The sequence below is a fragment of the Gnatocerus cornutus genome, chromosome 7 (genome assembly GCF_029298725.1).
Source record: "Gnatocerus cornutus isolate USDA-ARS CGAHR chromosome 7, icGnaCorn1.1, whole genome shotgun sequence".
Taxonomy (NCBI): Eukaryota; Metazoa; Arthropoda; class Insecta; order Coleoptera; family Tenebrionidae; genus Gnatocerus; species Gnatocerus cornutus.
Window position 1 is genome coordinate 15,854,287 of NC_142239.1, and position 18,439 is coordinate 15,872,725.

The window sequence follows — 18,439 nt, forward strand, 5'->3', positions numbered from 1 at the left end:
CGAGATTTTCTCATTAAAAAAATGTAAAACAAGCAGTTTTATTTCATGGAAATCAAATTTTACAAAATTGGGGTGGTAGTAGACTCGGTGGTAGTAGGAGCATCGCTGGTAGGATCAGTGCCGCCACATTGATAATTAACATAATGTTGCCCTCCGTCACAAACGTACAAATAAGGATACAAAGCTTTCTTATTGTTCTCATAAACGCGTTCCTCGCAGATGTAATACATGGCGGGTTTCTCAGGAAGAGGTCCTGTTTGTCCCGCGGATTCACACAAAGGAACAGGATACTCTGCCTTGGGACAACTCTCACCTTGAGAAGAGACGCTACACAAATCGTCATCTATGTTAAACCCATATCCAGGTTCACACTCATTCAAATACGCTTTAAACTCCTTTCCATCGTTGATACAGAGAACAAATCTCGTGTGGTAGAAAGGATCAGGGAAAACTCCAACTCTGGTGCAATAGAATGGTAAATCTGCGACTCCCGAACAGAAAGGATCATAGTCGCTGGTACAAGCACCATCGACACAATACCGCGGAGCTGTACAAGAAGCGAGATGGGTTTTGTCCCATTGCCCATTACCGAGATCCACGCAGCCTACCAAAGTTGAGCAGGTTTCGCACAGAGGACCTGCGGTTGTACAATTTCTTGGGACGCATGCTTGGATGCCTAAATTGACACGGTAGTCGACGAGATGTGCAGAAGACACACCTAAAATCTACAAGAAAGTAGAGAAGAAAACAATGAGGACGACCTACCAGTGGAAGAAGAATGATGAAGTTCTGCATGGCTCTGATCACACCGAAAAGAAAACGGGATTTTATAGACGTTGAAAATCTATTGTTCTGCGATAGTGAAGGAAATTGCGCAAAATCAAGTGCTTTATTTGGATCATTTTTGATTTTACTGGTTATCACAAAGTCGGTGATAACGAATTTGGACTTTTCTCCGAATCTCAGAGCGCTTTGACTGGCACCTGACAGTTTTTTCATTGACATTGTTCTAAATTCGCAGTTTTCGAAAAAACATGTGGTCAACCATGCAGAGGGTGTTAATTAAGAAGACGCCACTTCTTTCCAGAAGCTTGTCCTCGAAGAATCCTATTGAAGATGCAGGGCGCATTACCACGATTCTGGGAGTCACCGCAGCTCTCGCCGCTTATTACTTCTACGGTCAAGAATGAAGAAGTTTTACAAGTTTCGGGTCCACATATGAAGAACTTGATAGATAACTTATCTTATATCTGTATTTTCGATTATGGGGGGGAATAGTACATAAATAAAAGAGAATACTAAGAAACAAAAACTTTAATTACCACTACGTAATACTTCGAGCATTTTTGATCGTGAGCAAAGACGAAAGAGATAAGAGAGAGATTCTTCTTAAATTATAATACTAAAATTCTGGTTTGGATCACAGTACTGTGTCAAAACTCTCATCAAAGTCCTGGAATTCCATTAGTTCCTCGTGAGGAGGTTCCGGAAGAAGCTCAATTGGTTTGACCTAGAACGGGAGTGGCATTTTAGTACTAAACACTTATTTCCTCACTTTTTTCTCTCGGACTTCCTCGAAATCAAAATCCTTGTAAAACGCAATCGTCTGTAACATCCTCAATGACCTCAACCTCTTTGTGGGTTCTACTTGTAACATCCTCAGTAAAACATCCCGTGCTGGTACTTCCAATTCTTTTTGTGGTAACTTAACAATCATCCGTTCTTCAGCCCAGTCCGTCTCTGTCGTCGGATACTAGGAAAAAATCCAAAAAAGCTTCATCCGAGGTTGTTCGTCGTCATTATTATTAGTTATAAATTATACAAACGTGTTTCCGCTACTACTTCGCCATTGAAGCAGTTAATTATCATAATTATGCGATATTCTAGATAAAAATCTACGAGTGAAGAGTTTATTTTAGAAACTCGTTAGTACCTAACGGGAACCAAACATTTTTATTTAGTCCGAATGTTTTGTCTCGTAAAATCGCTAACTCGAAGTTCAAAAAACATTCAGTTGGGGCGAATGGAGGTCGATGATCGTCTGGAAGCACCTGTCATTTAAGATTACCCTGTCAATTAGTTTAATTAAATACAGGTCAAAGCCTTCGAATGATTTTGCTTTTTCGTCGCAAAGGCTCGAAGGCCGAAAGAGTGGAGCTGCCGACTTCTGGCCCAGTTATTCAAATTCGATGATTAGTACCACATTCCGAGCGGATCCTGACAATTAATATGCATTTTTACAAGATTTGGCAATTAGTTAACACCGAAGATCCTTGCATTCCTCGGAGATGGAATTTTTTGGAGAATGTTTCTCCTTGTTTCGTCCTGGCGGTTTTTCTAGGATAATCCGCCGTCGTGCCCGCATCCGGCCCTCGTCGCTTTTATCTCCTTTTTTAACATCCGTCTGCGTAATAATAACGGCCGTGCGAACTCGGGGTGATGGCGTTGTCTTTTTTCTCGTTTTTGAATGCCTGGTGGCGCCTAACTACCTGCCTGGCGCCGTTGCTCGTTATCGCCGCCAGTATCTACTACAAGAACTCGAAATCGCACTTGGCTACCTTTTATTGCAGAGGATACGAGATATCGAAAGAAAAAGAAACATGAACATTAACTCAGAATTACGAGACGAAAATTCGTTATTGTAGCTCAAGAGCAATTTTCGTTGGGTTCAATTGACTACTGCCCACTTACAAGGTCGAGCACAGGCTGACTTAAGTGCCTAATAACGAATCCGCAAGGATGCATTACTTGAACCAATTTTCTTCGCGGTTTTGTTTTTTGTCCGGAGGGTACGATCAAAATAGGATTAGGTTAATTGACAGAGAAACAAAAAAATTTAATCACCTTGTTTGCGTTAATTGATGGCTGAAGATTCTGTTTACATTGCATTCCGGACGGGTCATTCGCCAATTTTATTTTTGTTTTGACCTCTTCATGGCGCCAGGAAAAAATTCGGACCGAACTGCAGGTTATCAGCCATCGCACTGATCACGTTCAAGCCACTTTTCGAATTCCATGCTCGGATTCAGTTTTTCGCCTCGTCTTCCAAAATAAAACAAGTGTCAAACTTTGCCTCGCTTCAGTGCCGGTCAACTGTTAATTGAAAACAGTTTTTCCTCTACAAAAGTCCTATTGACATAACGTTTTCTTCTCAACGCAATTAGTTGTCATATTTATCGGCTTTGACTGGTTTTTTAAGTCTTTGGTACGCTCGTACAATAATTTACTAACCTGCTTTAAGACTTCCGGATTAAGTAATAACAAGTTTGTTTGTTAACAGAATAATGTATGTATAATTAATGTAAACATGACTAAGAGTTGTTTTATTTTGCGGTGAGCAGTTATCCGTTAAGAAGGATTTTATATTCTTCGCAAGCACGTCAGTTGAAAATTTTCCATATTTCTGGAAAAACATTGAAATGTGTCACGATTAAGGTCGAGGCGTTCTGAGATGAGAAATGGTAATTTTATACAACGCAGTATTCAAAACGAGTGGCTTGAATGTGATCAGTGCGACAATTTTTTATGGATGTCTATAATTATTATAATTCCGATTTTGAGGGCAGACCGGTGAAGATAAACATGCGAAAAAAACCGGCCCTACTTTCCTCTTAACCGCAGATTAACTAATGCCGGTACCCGTTCTTGAATATAGAGCAGAAAACAACAGTTATAAATACCTAATAAAAATAGTTATTATCTCCATCAACACGTGCTGTAAAAATCTCACATTTTGGGCAGTAAATTATGTAAGTCACCTGCAATTATCCCAGAAGATATAGCCGCTCACCTTGCGCATTTACTGAAAAAACCTTCAGGTTTTTACCAGATGTCGCATCTTTAATTTATGGTTTTTGTTGGTCTGGTAATTACTGTAGCAAAAAGTTCCCCGTGTGCGCTAATAATTACAAAGAAACGCAACAGAAATTAACGTGTCTTGTCTAAATCAATAGATTGCACATCAAACACAACCGTTAGAAGCTATTAACTGCGCTCAAAGGTTTAATAACATGTTCCGCTAAAAAGATGACTTTTCAAAAAGCCCGGTTCATCGGTCTGGAAGAGAAAAAAGCGGCCGCGAGATTAATGAGAAATACAAATCGACTTTATAAAAATTCTAGGGTGTCATGGACGTTGGAATTGTGAAAGGTTAAACTTTTGGTCATCTCAAACCACTTGGCCTTAACTGTACTTCTAAAATTAGCTATCAGATCGTTGAGATTACAAAGTTGAGGCTCTGTATAGTCGTTAGTAGTAAATGCATTTTTGCCCGATCCGCAGGTAATTACACGTTAGATGGGAACTCATTCCGAGCTGTAAATGTGTAATAATTACAAGCAACCTGTTCAACAATAAATAGAAAAGACAGTGTCGCCCCGTTGCTCTTCACAATTTTTTCTCACTTCACAGAAGGGATGATACGCCACTGGCGATACAGCTTTGTCCAGGAAAGGCGATGGTGAGTGGTTGCAGCGTCTTCACGCTGTTGCAGAGAAGCATTGACCGTGCAAGGTCATCAAAGCACATCCTCGAGCTCTTCGGAGCAAAGCAGTAGCAGGATTGATGCAGGAGGCGAAATTCAGGTGCAAAACTACGCATTTTCAGGTTTTTTTTCTAACATTTATGGACGAACGCCGTTTTATCTGATTGAAATTAATGTTTGGCTTGTGTCTGCGTAGATTCCCGTTTTCTTTGTTCGTAATTATCAAGCGTGAAATTTTGCTGTACATATTTGGAAACCTGTCCGAATGGATATGAGTTATTGTTCGGAAGCAAAAAAAAAATTCACAGCTTTTAGCTTTGGAAATCCTAATTACTTCATAGAATTTCAAAATTGGATGCTGCTGTTTTATCCTGTCGAAAGGGGCTCTGCAGAAAAAGTTGCATGGCCTGTAGCACTTGTTCGCCGGCTATAAATAGATCATCAACTCCGCTTTGATAATCCCCTATCCAATTACATTTAATTACACCCCTGAACACTCGTACTTCCATGTTTGCAGTTTACTGCGCCATAAAAGCATTTCCAGATCCGTATCTTCGCAATCTCAAGTCCAGTAGCCCGTTTGATAAATTAACGGGGCTCGGTCAACATTTTTCAAATACCATCGTCGTTTTCGCACGATCTAAGGAAACCAAACCAGTTTTTACACCTAGATTTAGTGCGCTCCAGGGTGCAACTTTAGGTCCTTTCCTATTTCTGTTTTTCTTTCTGCAGCGCAATTACCATCGCGTCTGGTATATATTTAGTTGCATCGGCTTGAGGCCATCAAAGGTCGACCAACCGTGGATGGTTAATACTATAAATAGAAGCAAGTTCTTCGGCGAGGTTTGTCCCGGGGACGCCGTCGGCGACGAGGTCTTCGACCAACGCAGCACTTCCGAAGGAATACCTTCGGAGATGCGGTTTGGGAACCAGTTTTGGCGATTTTCGGCTCGCGCTTGACCTATTGACCTTCGATGGTCTTGTAAAGAAGACAAAAAGGCTGCGGAATGTTACGCTCCCAAGACAAAGGTGAAAATCACCACCCATCAGGCAATTTGAAAACAGTTAGTTTAGACTTGAAGTGAAGCCCATTACATTTCTTTACCTCAGAAGTACGGTTGCGAAACAAAGAACTCGTACTGGGTCAAAAAAAGCACCAAGAAACTACGCGCTTGATTTGTTGCAATTTCCAATGATTACAATGTAAGAAGGGTGAATCTTGATGCAATTTCGCGAGATAACTATCGAATAATTGAGATGATGGTTCGTGTTCGACTTGCAACGTACAAAAACATGTCTAGCCCTGTAATAACTGCCAAAAAGCTTCAAGTTTTGATTACAGAGTCATCGTGATTGCTTCTTTCCAGATTATAACGTTGGATTCATGATTTCCAGCCAGCTGTTATTACATTGATTTCATCTCCAAACGCAAAAACTCTTTTTTTGGGTTCTAATGTTCAATAAAGTGGAAAACCAGAACCAATTAGGTGCAATTAGCAGCGCCTGACAAGAGTTCCGTTCAAGTGTTATATTTACAATTCAAGCAAGTAATGGAATTACCATAAGGAAGAACTGACCGTGGTAAAACGGAGCAGAAGTCGATCAAAATTTTTGCGCGGCTTTATGGATCGTGGCCAAGCTTCTATCATCTTCTCCAAAAGAGATTCTTTGATATTGTTGACAATTTAGCACATGGAACACTTTCGCACAAAAACAGCAACAAAGAAACATAAATATCGCTTGAAATGAGATTCAATTCCACGTGAAAAAATGTAGAAACCAGAAGATTACTTGAAAGGGATTTTAGCCAACGACTAATTGTTACCTGAAATTTCCAAATTTAGAATTCCCGGTACTGTGCTTAAAGGATTACCTTAACAGTTAGTTGAAGGCCTTTTCTTGGCCATTTTCCAGACCACTCAGGAATTTGGGGGCGGATTAGATAAAGTCGCGACCAAGAAAGCTCCCGTAATTGCATGAAACCATAAACATCTTTGAAGACGCCTGTCGCATCAAAATTTAAATGAATAATAAAGGGTCCACCAAAAGTCACTGACCTAAAATCACAGTTGATTTATAACCACTATGTTGTCGCATGCCGCAAAATGACTCGTCAATTCTACCTGTTTTAAATAGTTGTTTGACAAACTTTTCAGACATGACAGGTTAGATAAGATCTCAACGTGGACTTCCTAGACAAATTTCTAATTGAAGAGGCTCTCAAGGTGTTGAAAATACTTCGCAAATTTATCTCAAGACAATTATGTAACTCGATATACTTCCGTTGCAATCAAATTAAGTTTATTCAGGGTGTGTCCTCATTGACGTCCATTGCCATTAAAGCAGCAATCCTTGACAATGACAATGTCCATCATCCACGCACGACACAGGATGACTCAATCAGAGTTGTGTTTCGAATTTTGATAAGAAAACCGACGACGAGATGACGAATAAGAAGGTTAATTGCGTTGTTTTTACGTAACAATTAACGAGATTTTTTGTCAAGGAATTTCGCTATCTAAACGGTCATCCATCGTCCCCTGTCGTGGCTTATCGTAGAGGTCCTTCCGGTGCTATTTACAAGAAAATGCGTTCAAAGAATCATGTTGGTATACAAAGAAGATTCCAGTCGGCTGTAATTATCTTATTTAGTTAGGTAGAGGGGCTGTATTATTCAATTAGCATTGTGTACTCGATCCACTTGAGAAAGGATATCCGATATTATGCATTTAATAATTCAGTCGTGGACTTGACAGACGGGACCGATGGAGAAAATTTAACAGAAACTACGAAGAACTGATGACTAACTCCAACATTTTATTTAATTGCAGATTATTACAAGCAATTATTTAAACATCCATTCATGTCACGGAGAGATTCCTGACGATAAATAATATTTGCTCATTTTTGCGAAAGACGCAACCGTCTGTAGTTTCCATTTTTTTATATCCGAAATCCGCTGAATTTATATAATCGGTGATCTTCCTTGTTTAGCAAAAAACTAGCCCGGAAACTCCGAAATTAAACAATCACGCGAAGCGATTTATAATAATGAATAACGAGTCGTGCAAAATTATTGTTTCGCAAGGCTTTGTGTTAAAGAAGGTCTCTTATTAAGATGTATTCAAGAATTATTCTTGGAATAAATTACCAACGACAATTATGTGTTTATCGTTTCATTTTCACGGCAGAACAATGAGAGAAAATTGAATTTAGTTTAGTTAAAATCCTTGTGAGTTTACCAGAAGTACCAATTTGGAAGGTTAGACGGTTTATTGCCACAAAAAATTTTATGGACAAATTTACGACACATTCGCAGGCTATAATTCCTTTGACTTTAAATTTAGATCAGAAATTTCATATTTTCCAAAATTGACCGCTAAAAATATTTAAGATTCCACTTCACCACTTATAAAAAGCAATTGGAAAATTTTACAGAATTATGGGGAACAATTTCGGAAATTCCTTGCGATTTTAGATAAAACTGAGATCACTAGAAAGTCGTATTTTTTGAAGTTCTGAAAATTTTGACGATTATAAGATGTTAACTTTCATTAAAAATTTTCACAGCTTTCCGAAAATTAATAAAATTAAGCATACAAATGTATTTTAAAATATTTTGAAATTTTGAGGGTTCATTTTGGGTCTCTTAAAACTCTGTGCAATCTAAAATTTGTTTCCTTATAATTTTTGTGTTTGGGAAGAATCTTATAATTAAAATTTTTTAAATGCAGCAGTTTCTTTGATTCTCGAGTATTGTCTAAACTATAAACTCTCAGTTTTCGATGTATAACTTTTCATTTTTCCTTCTTATCATATGTTTGAGTTTCTGTATTTTTTTGTATTTTCCAAAATTTTCTGGATTATTCAAGTTTTCCAAATTTGCTTTTTGTTGAATACAAAGATAGAAGAGGATTTGAGACAAAAAGTTTTTGACTAAAATCCTTGCGCTGAGAAAATATCGACTTTTTTCTTAACTAATTGTATACTTTTTAGGAACTAAACAAAGACTGCAGTTGCATAATATTGTATTGTTAACTAATTTTCAACAATTTTGCTAATCTTCAATAATTATTTCTTGTTCTTCAGTTGATTCTTTGAAAGAAAAACATTTAGGAATATTTTTTGTGGTATATTGCAAAAGCTTGAACCAGCAATAGCTCAATTTTAATAACAGATTGTCAAGAAGTTTGATTAATGGTACCACTATAAAAAGCGAATGAAAGGATATATTCTCCTAACATCTTCGAAGAAGGCATAAAACCGAAGCATCAGAAAAAGCATCCATCGGACCTTTGTCCATCGACCGCATCATCGGCAATAACCGTCAATAGAAGCGCTAAAAAACGCTTGAAGGACAAGTTCGTCCCTGCATGACTGTCGTAATTACCCCAAGGAGATTATTATTCGCGTCGAGTACTCCACGTCTGTGAAGAATAATTCATAACAGTCGCCGTTCTAAAAGCTCCCATAATCGAAATCCAAGACCTTTCATCGTTTCTAACAATAATTAAATCTGCATGAAGGTGTGTTTAGAGCCTAACAGTAAATTTCCAGTCCTTCGCAACAAAACAGCAACATGATTCGTACAAATGCGAACCGAATCGTGACTTAGGATATGATAGAAACGAAGATGCACCTAATGCCGTTGGTGAGAGGGGATGACAACCTATATAACTGTCCACCACCGAGCGCCTAGCAAACTCTTGAGAGTGACCAGTGTTGTGTTAACCTCTGGAAGTCCGGCGCGCATTTATCTACTGTTTGAAGAAGACACCGACAAGGTAGGTGCATTTTAAGATTTCAACGGGCGCTCACGACACCAACTTTTATATTCATTGCTTGTACGATTGCGTAAGGATGTAACAGTACCGGTAGTACGCATTTTTATTTTCATTGAAATTGCCAAAAATTGCGCTTTTGAAAGTACCAGGAAAAAACCTTGAAATGAGACAACAAAGAACTAAATGAAAATTACTAGCAATTGAACGATGCCGAAGGCTACGTTGGTAATCAGCATACTACAAGACGCAATCACTCCTTCCTGCCATTATCTAATTGCTTGTTTCAATGAGACCCTTTGTGCGCTAATTCGGTTTTGGTTTATTGACCTTTTCACAAAAAGAATGAGTAATCGGACAACAAAACAAAAATTGCTGCTCACTGAACAATTCGATGCAGGATAAAAATAAATTCGCAATTTCGCTCGCACGGAATGAAAGTGAAATATAACGAGATCCTTAAAAACTGGATAAACTCTGCGAACTGGGGCAAACGGATTCTTAGTTTTATTGTTTGCTTATTTCATCATCCACCCACAGCCACATAACTTACCTTCACCGCAAAAGAAACGACACGAAATCAAAAATTAATTCAAACCTGACAGTGACACAAAATTTGACACGTTTCGTGTTAAAAAAATCCGCTTCTCTAAATTCTCGTTCTTTTTCCAGTTTTTTTAATAATTTTCACGACCCACCCTCGAATTAGCAATCAGACCAGAAACAAAACGGTTGCTAACAAAACAATTCGACATTTCCGACCAAGCTCCATTTTTTTTCCAACGAAATTTCCCCGACAAGGTGCCCCCTTCCCGGAAAATCGCCCCCTTTAATGTATTTCTTCTTCTAGATGAAACTCATCGTGGGTCTGTTACTGGTAGCCACGGCCCTGGCCCTCCCCGTCCCCGAAAACGAAGAAAACAAATCAGGTGTACCTCTAGTCATCGCTGATTACTCCTCAGTCGCCAAATCCGAAGAAAGCCACGCCGCTCATCACCACGACTCCTCCGAATCATCAGAAGAATCCTCTGAGAAACCCAGCGAGGAAGTTAAGCCGACCACTGAAGCCCCCCGCAGTGAAGAAAAAGCTGATAGCAGCGAAGAGAAAAGCAGCGAAGAAAGCAACGAAAGTAAACCACTTCAGGATGAAATCGCCGCTCCTGCCACCACTGAAGCTCCGAAATTGGAAGAAGAGAAGCGCGAAGAACCGAAGTTGGAGGTCATCCCTGCTGAAGAGAAGAAGGAAGAACCAACTACTGAAGCGAAATTGATCGAGCCTGAAACTAAGAAGATCGACATTCCCGAGCCTGCTCCAGTTGAAGAAAAGAAGGAAGAGAGTGCGCCGGCTGTCAAACTGATTGAGAGTCACTCTGATGTGTTGGATGCGGCGAAAAACGCAGCCGCTGTTGCCGAGGAACCCGCTCCTGCTCCCAAGTCTGAACTGCCCGCTCCAACTCTCGAAGACGCAACCGAGAAGATCGAGAAGCCTCTTGCTTTGCCGGCTCTGAAGGCTGAAGAGAAACCTGCCGCGACTGAGATTAAGGAGGAGATCGCCCTGCCCAGTGAACAGAAAGTGGAAGCTATTCCGATCGCTGAAGAAAAACTCCTGGAAGTGAAGACCGAAGAGAAGATCGAGAAGGCCGCTGAACCCGAGAAGAAGATTGAAGAGAAAAAGTTAGATGTACCTCTCGAGGAGAAGAAACTAGAAGAGAAAAAATTAGAGGAGAAGTTTGAAGAGAAGAAATTAGAGGAGAAGGTAGAAGAGAAGAAATTAGAGGAGAAAGTAGAAGAAAAGAAATTGGAGGAGAAGAAATTAGATGAAAAGAAATTGGAAGAGAAGAAACTAGAAGAGAAATTGGAGGAAAAGAAAGAGATCCTCGAAGAGAAGAAAGCTGAAGTGACGGAGGCTCCGGCGACGGCAAAGCCCGAAGAGGCCCCGAAAAAAGACGAGCCACTTCCAGAGGCGTTACCGGAAAAGCTCCCGGAGCCCGCTAGTGCAAGTTCTTGAATATTGTATTTTTGACAAATTGTATGAATGACTGACGAGATCCGCTTGCCCCTTTGTTCCGTTTGCACTTAAAAATTCTGGAATAATTGGGCCAACCGGAACTCGATTAATATTATTAATAAATTTTTTTATTTATGTCTGCTCAATTATCATGAAACACTGTTTCGTGTTGTTGTAAAAACCATGTTGTTTTATTTTTTTAGCGCAGCCCCAACGAAAACCGCCCTCAACATTCATTCCCGTAAGTTTAAGTATCTTATTTCGATAAAGCTTTCAATAAAGTTTTATAAATAAAGAATTTTTCTTTCTATTCCTTTCCCTTGTTTGGTCTGGTTCTGCGCTGCAGCGGAGTCTTTGACCGTGATTGGAATGCTGCATGGTCGGTGCAAAAAAGCGCTCCCGGTCTATTTCAGGCGCATCTTACCTTGCCGGTTAACATCAAGCAGGCTATAATTCCAAGACTCCACCAATCCACGGCGTGTCCATACTCTTCATGGGCCAACACTTCAGGAGCTGCAACAAAGAGAAAACTCACAGGGCGAGGATCGGAAGAAAAGTGTCAACATCTTTTTAAAATAAATAAAGTCTTTATTAACGACTCAAAATCACAACATTAATTGTTTCTCTAAAACTAAATTATTATTCACAAATATTTACATGAACTGCAAAACTTGAATCAATGAGGAATACATCGAAGACGTGCCGTAATCTCTGATGGCCCCATTTAAAGAAATACAAGACGGGCCTGGATACTTGAACTTGAATAACAGTGCTTCTATTCAAATCTATCATGCGTTAGCAGTACTCAAACCTTTCATGGGTCATTGAAAAATGCCCTTAAAAATCTTGTTCATGCCAATAAAAATGCGAAACGATAATTCCTACTTTGGTTCAGAGACGTCGCTGGCACATTTCCGCTCTCTATCCACCGAAACGAGACATTCAAGATGTTAGAACTTCTTCACTAGCCTTTCTGAATCGTCACAGATTTATAATACAGCGCCCCCTCTCCCACACCCGAAGAACAAGCACACAGCATTCAGTTAGTCGACAAAGAGTTCTTTAGAAAAACGCCAGCGACGGCGTTCACTCAGATCACACAGAGATTTTACGAAAGAAAAAAAATTCGTTGCGCTGCAACTCGATACAAGGTCACAGAAATTGTTAGTAACTTAAGTATAACAAAAACCTAGCTAGGATCACGTCAAAAAAAACTAACCTAAGTAAACATTTAAGAAAACAAAGAGAACTTCACAGACTGGTCGCTTTGAAACTGCACCCTCAACGAAACGATTATAACTACGAATAAAAAATAAATAAATCCTAAGGAACTACGCTAATAGTTGAATTTAAGGATCTCATTGCGTCATGTTCAAGGCGGAAAAAACGAAATTATCCAAGCGCGACTAATTGACGATCTAGAAACTACAGCGAAAGTGTCTCTCTGATAAGCTTCTTCACGGTGGAGCCGACCGAAGACCCGGAGGACGGTCCAGAAATCGAGTAGTTCACCTTGAACAGATAAGGCTGCACATCGGGGTAAGACGTGTCGAAGATGAGATCCAACTCGGACTGACTGGGCATCTTCGGTAAATAATCGTGCCGGTTCATGATCTCCGCTATGGAAAAGATCTTATCAGCCAGCAGTTCTCCGACTTGCTCTCTGTATTCTTGTCTCTCCCCTTCGCTATTCAACGTGATGAGCTCCAGCCTAACCGTCCACACCTCCCAGGGAATGCTTTCCGGCTGAAACAACCATCGACTCCTCGGTTTCTTCTGGAAGAACTCCAGACTAATCTGTCCCATTCCTGTTCCTTCGTTGCCTCGCAATTGCTCACTGAAGCTGCTAATTTCACGTCGCAGCATCTGGTCTAGCAGTGGCGACGTGCAGCACACGTACGTTAAATCGATAAAATCGCAATCGACGTCCGAATAACCGATCGTACCGATCGAGTAACTACCTTCAGTGCTGTAAAGGAACTTCCCGTGGGTACGATGAAACAAAACTGTGTGAAATATACTCGCGACAGCTTCGTCAGCTTGTCGACCCTCCAAAGTCAAATCGAACATCTGAGATCGGGCGTTCATTGTGTCGTTTAATAATTGGACATAATCTAACTTAAAAGAGCCGCCTGATCACTCGTGGATAAAACGAACACTAAATCACAGCTCGAGAACCTGAGTAAGTAATTATGGTTACACAACTAATTTTTGGTGTTTTTTGCACTATTATTACTCGTTTTATTAATAGGTTAGATTGTTTTAACGGTCCACCACTGGTCAACTAGTAGGACATGTGCATACCCATGTATAAAAGGGTTCCACAAATCGTTCTGGTTGTTTTGCCGTACGATAACCACTTTGAGAGGCCGAAATCGATCAGTTGGACGTTGCCGATGGCATCTAAGAGGATGTTTTCGGGTTTCAGGTCACGGTAGATGATGCCGGCGTTGTGCAAGAAATCTAAAAAGACAGAAACGAAACAACTTAGTTTTTACCGCTCTAGGCTCAGTTTTTTTCATACAGAATGAACCGATGAACATTTCATGTTCACACTGTATCTAAAAACGTTCTTTAATTTGTAAAACTGCAACATATCCTGCAGAACACGTCAAGAATAATGAAGGAAATAATTTAAAACCGCAAAAAATTAGTACAAGGCTACACGTGCCTTAGGAAAATATATTAATGCAAATTACAATTTGTATTCAAACTAACTCTGCTTCACGAAGCGGGAGACTATTTTTATTTAAATAGCAAAAACCGATTTTACTGAGGAATTCGGTTTAAACTCCGAAATGTCAAGACCAAGATTGCTCCAATTAAAACTTTAATATTCACTTAGCGGAGAAATTTAAAAAAATGTGTTAAATCTCAAATGCAGATCTTGGTGTTTATTAAGTTTGTTGACGCTGAAAGAATTATTAAAACACAAATATTGATACAGTGTCAATATTATTATCCCTCTATTTTTATTTTCTTTGGATATCTGAACAAATACACTGTGGCTACTAATGTTATTGTAGCGTCCGAAGTAATCAGATTTAAACAGTTTCCGCTTTGGCAAGAGTTTACGGTTAGAATCGTAAAGTTCTAAAGCTGTATCGCTAGTCTATCAAACATTTTACGAGAAATGAAATGTAGTAAAGGTCTGTTATAACGAACGGTACAGCGATTATTTTCTGTCAGGTCGTTAGTTATTACAAAAATAAACAATCGCTTCTGGTTTGAATGAAAACGAAACGATTTTTATCATCCATCCAATTTCACATTATCGTAATTTTTTGCTCTCAAAACCCTAATTTCTCAAGTCCATGCCGAGGCTTCGTGCCGCTCTTCATTCTAATTTTCCTACGATTTAACCTACATTCTCGGAACGAATCTAATCATTTTTAGTTATGCGAAATCTCTGGACAACAAAGAGTCGTAAAGTCAACGCTTCGTCAAATATTGACACACCTGTCGGTCTCGCTCAACTTACCGAGAGCCAAAGCCAATTGGGCAATATAGATCTTGACTAAAGCCACAGGAAGGACGGTGTAAGTCTTCAAGAGATGAAAGAGTTCGCCGCCGGCAACGTATTCGCTAACTAAAAACCAACGTTAAACAAACCGTGAAAACATGTTGAAGAACAAACCTATGTACAATCTCTTCTTGCTCTGCCAATGAAAAGGACAACCAACGATAAAAGGATGATGGCCGCACACTCTCTGAATCTGCACTTCGTCTTTAACTTGTCGTACAGCGTTCTCTTTTACTATCTGCAATCCAAAAAGTGCGTTCCTCAAACATTGATAAAGGCGCGTGGTCATGATAAAGGCAGACAATTCGTAATCAGGTCAAGTTTACACACAGCTTAGCGAATCGAGATAATTCCAAGTTCACTTACCTTCGACTTGGACAAGACTTTCAAAGCGTAGATGTTGGCTCCGTCCGTTACTTTGTATACTTTCCCGAAAGCGCCCTTGTTGATTTCTCCTAAATTCTCGAACTTTGTTTCTTTGTCGCTGGATAACAGTGGAAATTCCGGAAGAAAGAACGATTCAGTCTGGGAAACAGGCCAAGCAGTCTTGCTTGATTCGTACGGCAAAGTTAACGTTGACTCTTTCCACCTACAACGAAGGATGCCTAATAAATCACCGAAGGGTGGCTTTTCAAAAAAGGTCTTTTGACCTGCGAGGGTTTATTGCCCTTTGTTGTCACAAAAGCGGTGTTGCAATTTTTATAAGGTATAATTTAAACATCCGTCTAACTGATCAAACGCTACTTTGCTAAAATTTCCATCAGCGCTTCCTGGATGGTTGAAATATTATGATTGTTTATACAAAGCCAAAGAGATAATAAGGTATTTTTAAAACAGAAAAACAATATCCATCCGTCATATCATGAAAGGAGCTACTTCTGGGCTCTTATTTACCAATGACGATGACATCTAGTGCTAATAGAAAAAACATGTTTTTTGTTTGAAATATGAGAACGTGAATCATATCTCTCCAATGTTTATATTGTGAGATTAGCATTATCTAACGACAGGTAAGTTCCTGTCAACTACGAAATATTTAGTTGGGTTAATTGAGTTGCTCTAATTACAGTAATGCGGTGTTTATTTTTCTCAATTTTATAACTTTATTTCAATTGCACGGCAGTGAATAAACCCGTTTGTAATGTTAATGCTGAAGTTTAATTGATTTCCCACAATTACGCAATAGTTTAGGAGGTGGAAAAAAACGAGCGAACTCTTACATTTCGCACAAAAAGTCGCGCGATTACCATTGAGCATTTATTCCCACATTGTAAATATTGCTTTCATATTCCATAAGTAAACTGAAAATTCTGCATTAGAAATTAGGACGATTAATAATTTAATAAAGCACCGTTTTCAAGCCCGTAAACTTAAACTTTCAAGCTCCAGCTTCAGACTTCCCAAGTGCTCAGTTTATCAATTTGAAAATTAATACGTTTCCTGGAGGATCTCAAAGCGTCATTTTCCTAGAATTTCAGTTTTCCAGGTTTAAAGATTTTTATTTTTTAAGCTAATTTTGTCATACATTTTCCACTTTTAGTTAAAAAGTAGAGAAATTGTTTGAAGTCATTTTACTTTACATTTATCAGGCATTTAACACAGGTTGAACATAGTGTTATCACCATAATGTTCAGGTACCCACAAAGATAATTATTTCTAAGCTATAATTCCACCACGATCGTAAATTTCTGCTAGACATATTCAATATGAATAGAATTGAATGGAAGGTAAAACTTAAACTTAAATTCCGAGACCGCAAAAACATTTACTTTGTAAATAAAAAAAATTACAGCAAAGGAAGACCGGTAACGATTATAAATTACAATTTTGATGATAAATATGATAATTAACAATTATATTCAAAAAAGCGTAATTGCATAATCAATCAGTAATGAAGTAACGAATCGTCACATGTAAATTGACTAATTCCACTTAATTCATTCTAATTTGGTAAAGTAAACAACATCATAAATTAATATTTTAAAGATTCTACCTTAGAGACTTTGTAATTGTAACTTAATGTTAAGTACCGCAACCTTCTTTAATGACCAATTTACACCCGACATAAACCAAAAAATGGATAAACATTTTGATGAACCAAAACATAAAAGGTCATTAATTCCCAAAGCCTGTATTTGCCGGTTTATTCCACATCATCGTCATTTAATGACAATTTATTTATACAAATAACACGTAATGTTAACATGCGAAAATCCACGTACGATTCTAGAAAGCATGAATTGCTCAAACAGGAGCAAAGGACGCGCCGAAAGTTCATTCATATAAATTTCCATATTACAACCATCGTCCTTTTATTGTAAATCTGCGTGATTATTGTAAATCAATACTGCGCCACGAGATAAAAATTTATCGCGCTGTGTATTTAAATTAAATTAACGCATTGTAGACAGCGCGACTCGAATTAAGTCGTTTTACAAGCCTCCATTCATAAACACCGAAAAATTCGAGGGATTATGTAAGTTTTTTCAAACAAAGAAAAACGTGTTGTTTCCAACGAAAGTTGGTTTTCTTCATTACGCAATGCGCAAAACCGATTTTATTCCACGACAAACTAGCGAAATTTAACAAGCACGACTAATAAAATCAATGAGGATGAATTACAACCATTACAACGATTAGTAGCTACGTTTGGTGTTGGCGTAAGAGTTTTAACACGAGATTACAATTTGCAATAATATTGCGAAATATCTACACGCGTGTGTGCATTAAAATGGATGAAAACTTCAAGGTCGATTTTTATTGATAATTGCCTCGTCCCAAAACAGTTTCTATCGATTTTGTTGGAAACGAGGAAATGTGTTAATCGGCCCCAGGGACCTTGTTAACCCTAAACATCAAAATGAGATATCATGATAAAAAGAAACCAATGGAAACATTGCATCAGATTGCAGTTTTAGTTCCACCCCTTGAGATATAGATAGACGTATAAAAATAGAAAATGAGTCAATTCCGACGTTCAGTCTCAGAAACCAAAATCTTAGGCTCTGGCTTTAAAATACCAAATATTGACCTATCAAACAGGGCAGCTTTATAGCCTGAGGGTTTGTGTCTTAGCTGAGTTCAATCAACCCTGTTTCACAAAAACAGTGTCATTGATGTTGCGGTTCCTTTGTTGTCTAAACTGATTAATCATTCTCGCGTCAGAAAAAAGCTCAAAATTTTACCTTCTTCTGGAGACTCTTGACCAAGGCCTCGAAACACTGTAAGTGGATTGGTGGCTGCTAACACTGGCAAAAGATCGTCCACTGAGGCTGCTGTTGAAATTCTACAAAATCATTTATTTGGTTAGAAAAATGCTAGTTTATGACGCAGTAAACAAAAACACAATACAGGTTATTTGACTCACCTGACATAAATCCTCTCCTCTTTGTATGTAAACACCATCAACGCTACTTTGATTCAGATTTGATTGTTTTGTACCTGTATTTCCCATGTAAATACGATTCGAATGTAGCGTTTAAGGGCCTCTAACTTTCCCAAAACAACAAACATTTCCACTCTACTCTGACCTCAAAATTAAGGTAATAAACCTTTGTCAAATTTTTTGACACATAAAGAGACCATAACGGTCGGCAAAACAGAGACCAATAAAAAGAGCGACATCTATCCACACCATATGTAAA

The 18,439-nt window shown here is 38.7% G+C and overlaps 4 protein-coding genes across 4 annotated transcripts; 1 reads left to right on the forward strand and 3 right to left on the reverse strand.

Moving 5' to 3' along the window:
• Positions 1-24: 24 nt before the first annotated feature.
• LOC148171574 (uncharacterized) lies at positions 25-875 on the reverse strand. The gene is made up of 2 exons (XM_088042057.1): positions 766-875; positions 25-725 (listed from the first exon to the last, which is right to left on the reverse strand). Exons 1-2 carry the CDS (start codon positions 793-795, stop codon positions 60-62), a joined length of 696 nt encoding a protein of 231 aa, XP_087898183.1. The 5' UTR covers positions 796-875; the 3' UTR covers positions 25-59.
• Positions 876-1,302: 427 nt separating this feature from the next.
• S6KL (ribosomal protein S6 kinase like) lies at positions 1,303-18,399 on the reverse strand. The gene is made up of 9 exons (XM_088042044.1): positions 18,163-18,399; positions 17,981-18,081; positions 15,162-15,384; positions 14,910-15,033; positions 14,754-14,861; positions 13,577-13,735; positions 11,697-11,785; positions 1,556-1,753; positions 1,303-1,510 (listed from the first exon to the last, which is right to left on the reverse strand). Exons 1-9 carry the CDS (start codon positions 18,247-18,249, stop codon positions 1,421-1,423), a joined length of 1,179 nt encoding a protein of 392 aa, XP_087898170.1. The 5' UTR covers positions 18,250-18,399; the 3' UTR covers positions 1,303-1,420.
• Positions 9,154-11,570, forward strand: LOC148171576 (uncharacterized). The gene is made up of 2 exons (XM_088042037.1): positions 9,154-9,267; positions 10,115-11,570. Exon 2 carries the CDS (start codon positions 10,115-10,117, stop codon positions 11,270-11,272), a length of 1,158 nt encoding a protein of 385 aa, XP_087898163.1. The 5' UTR covers positions 9,154-9,267; the 3' UTR covers positions 11,273-11,570.
• Atg101 (autophagy-related protein 101) lies at positions 11,838-13,556 on the reverse strand. Its single transcript, XM_088042069.1, has one exon. The coding sequence runs from the start codon at positions 13,358-13,360 to the stop codon at positions 12,698-12,700; it is 663 nt and encodes a 220-aa protein (XP_087898195.1). The 5' UTR covers positions 13,361-13,556; the 3' UTR covers positions 11,838-12,697.
• Positions 18,400-18,439: the final 40 nt, after the last annotated feature.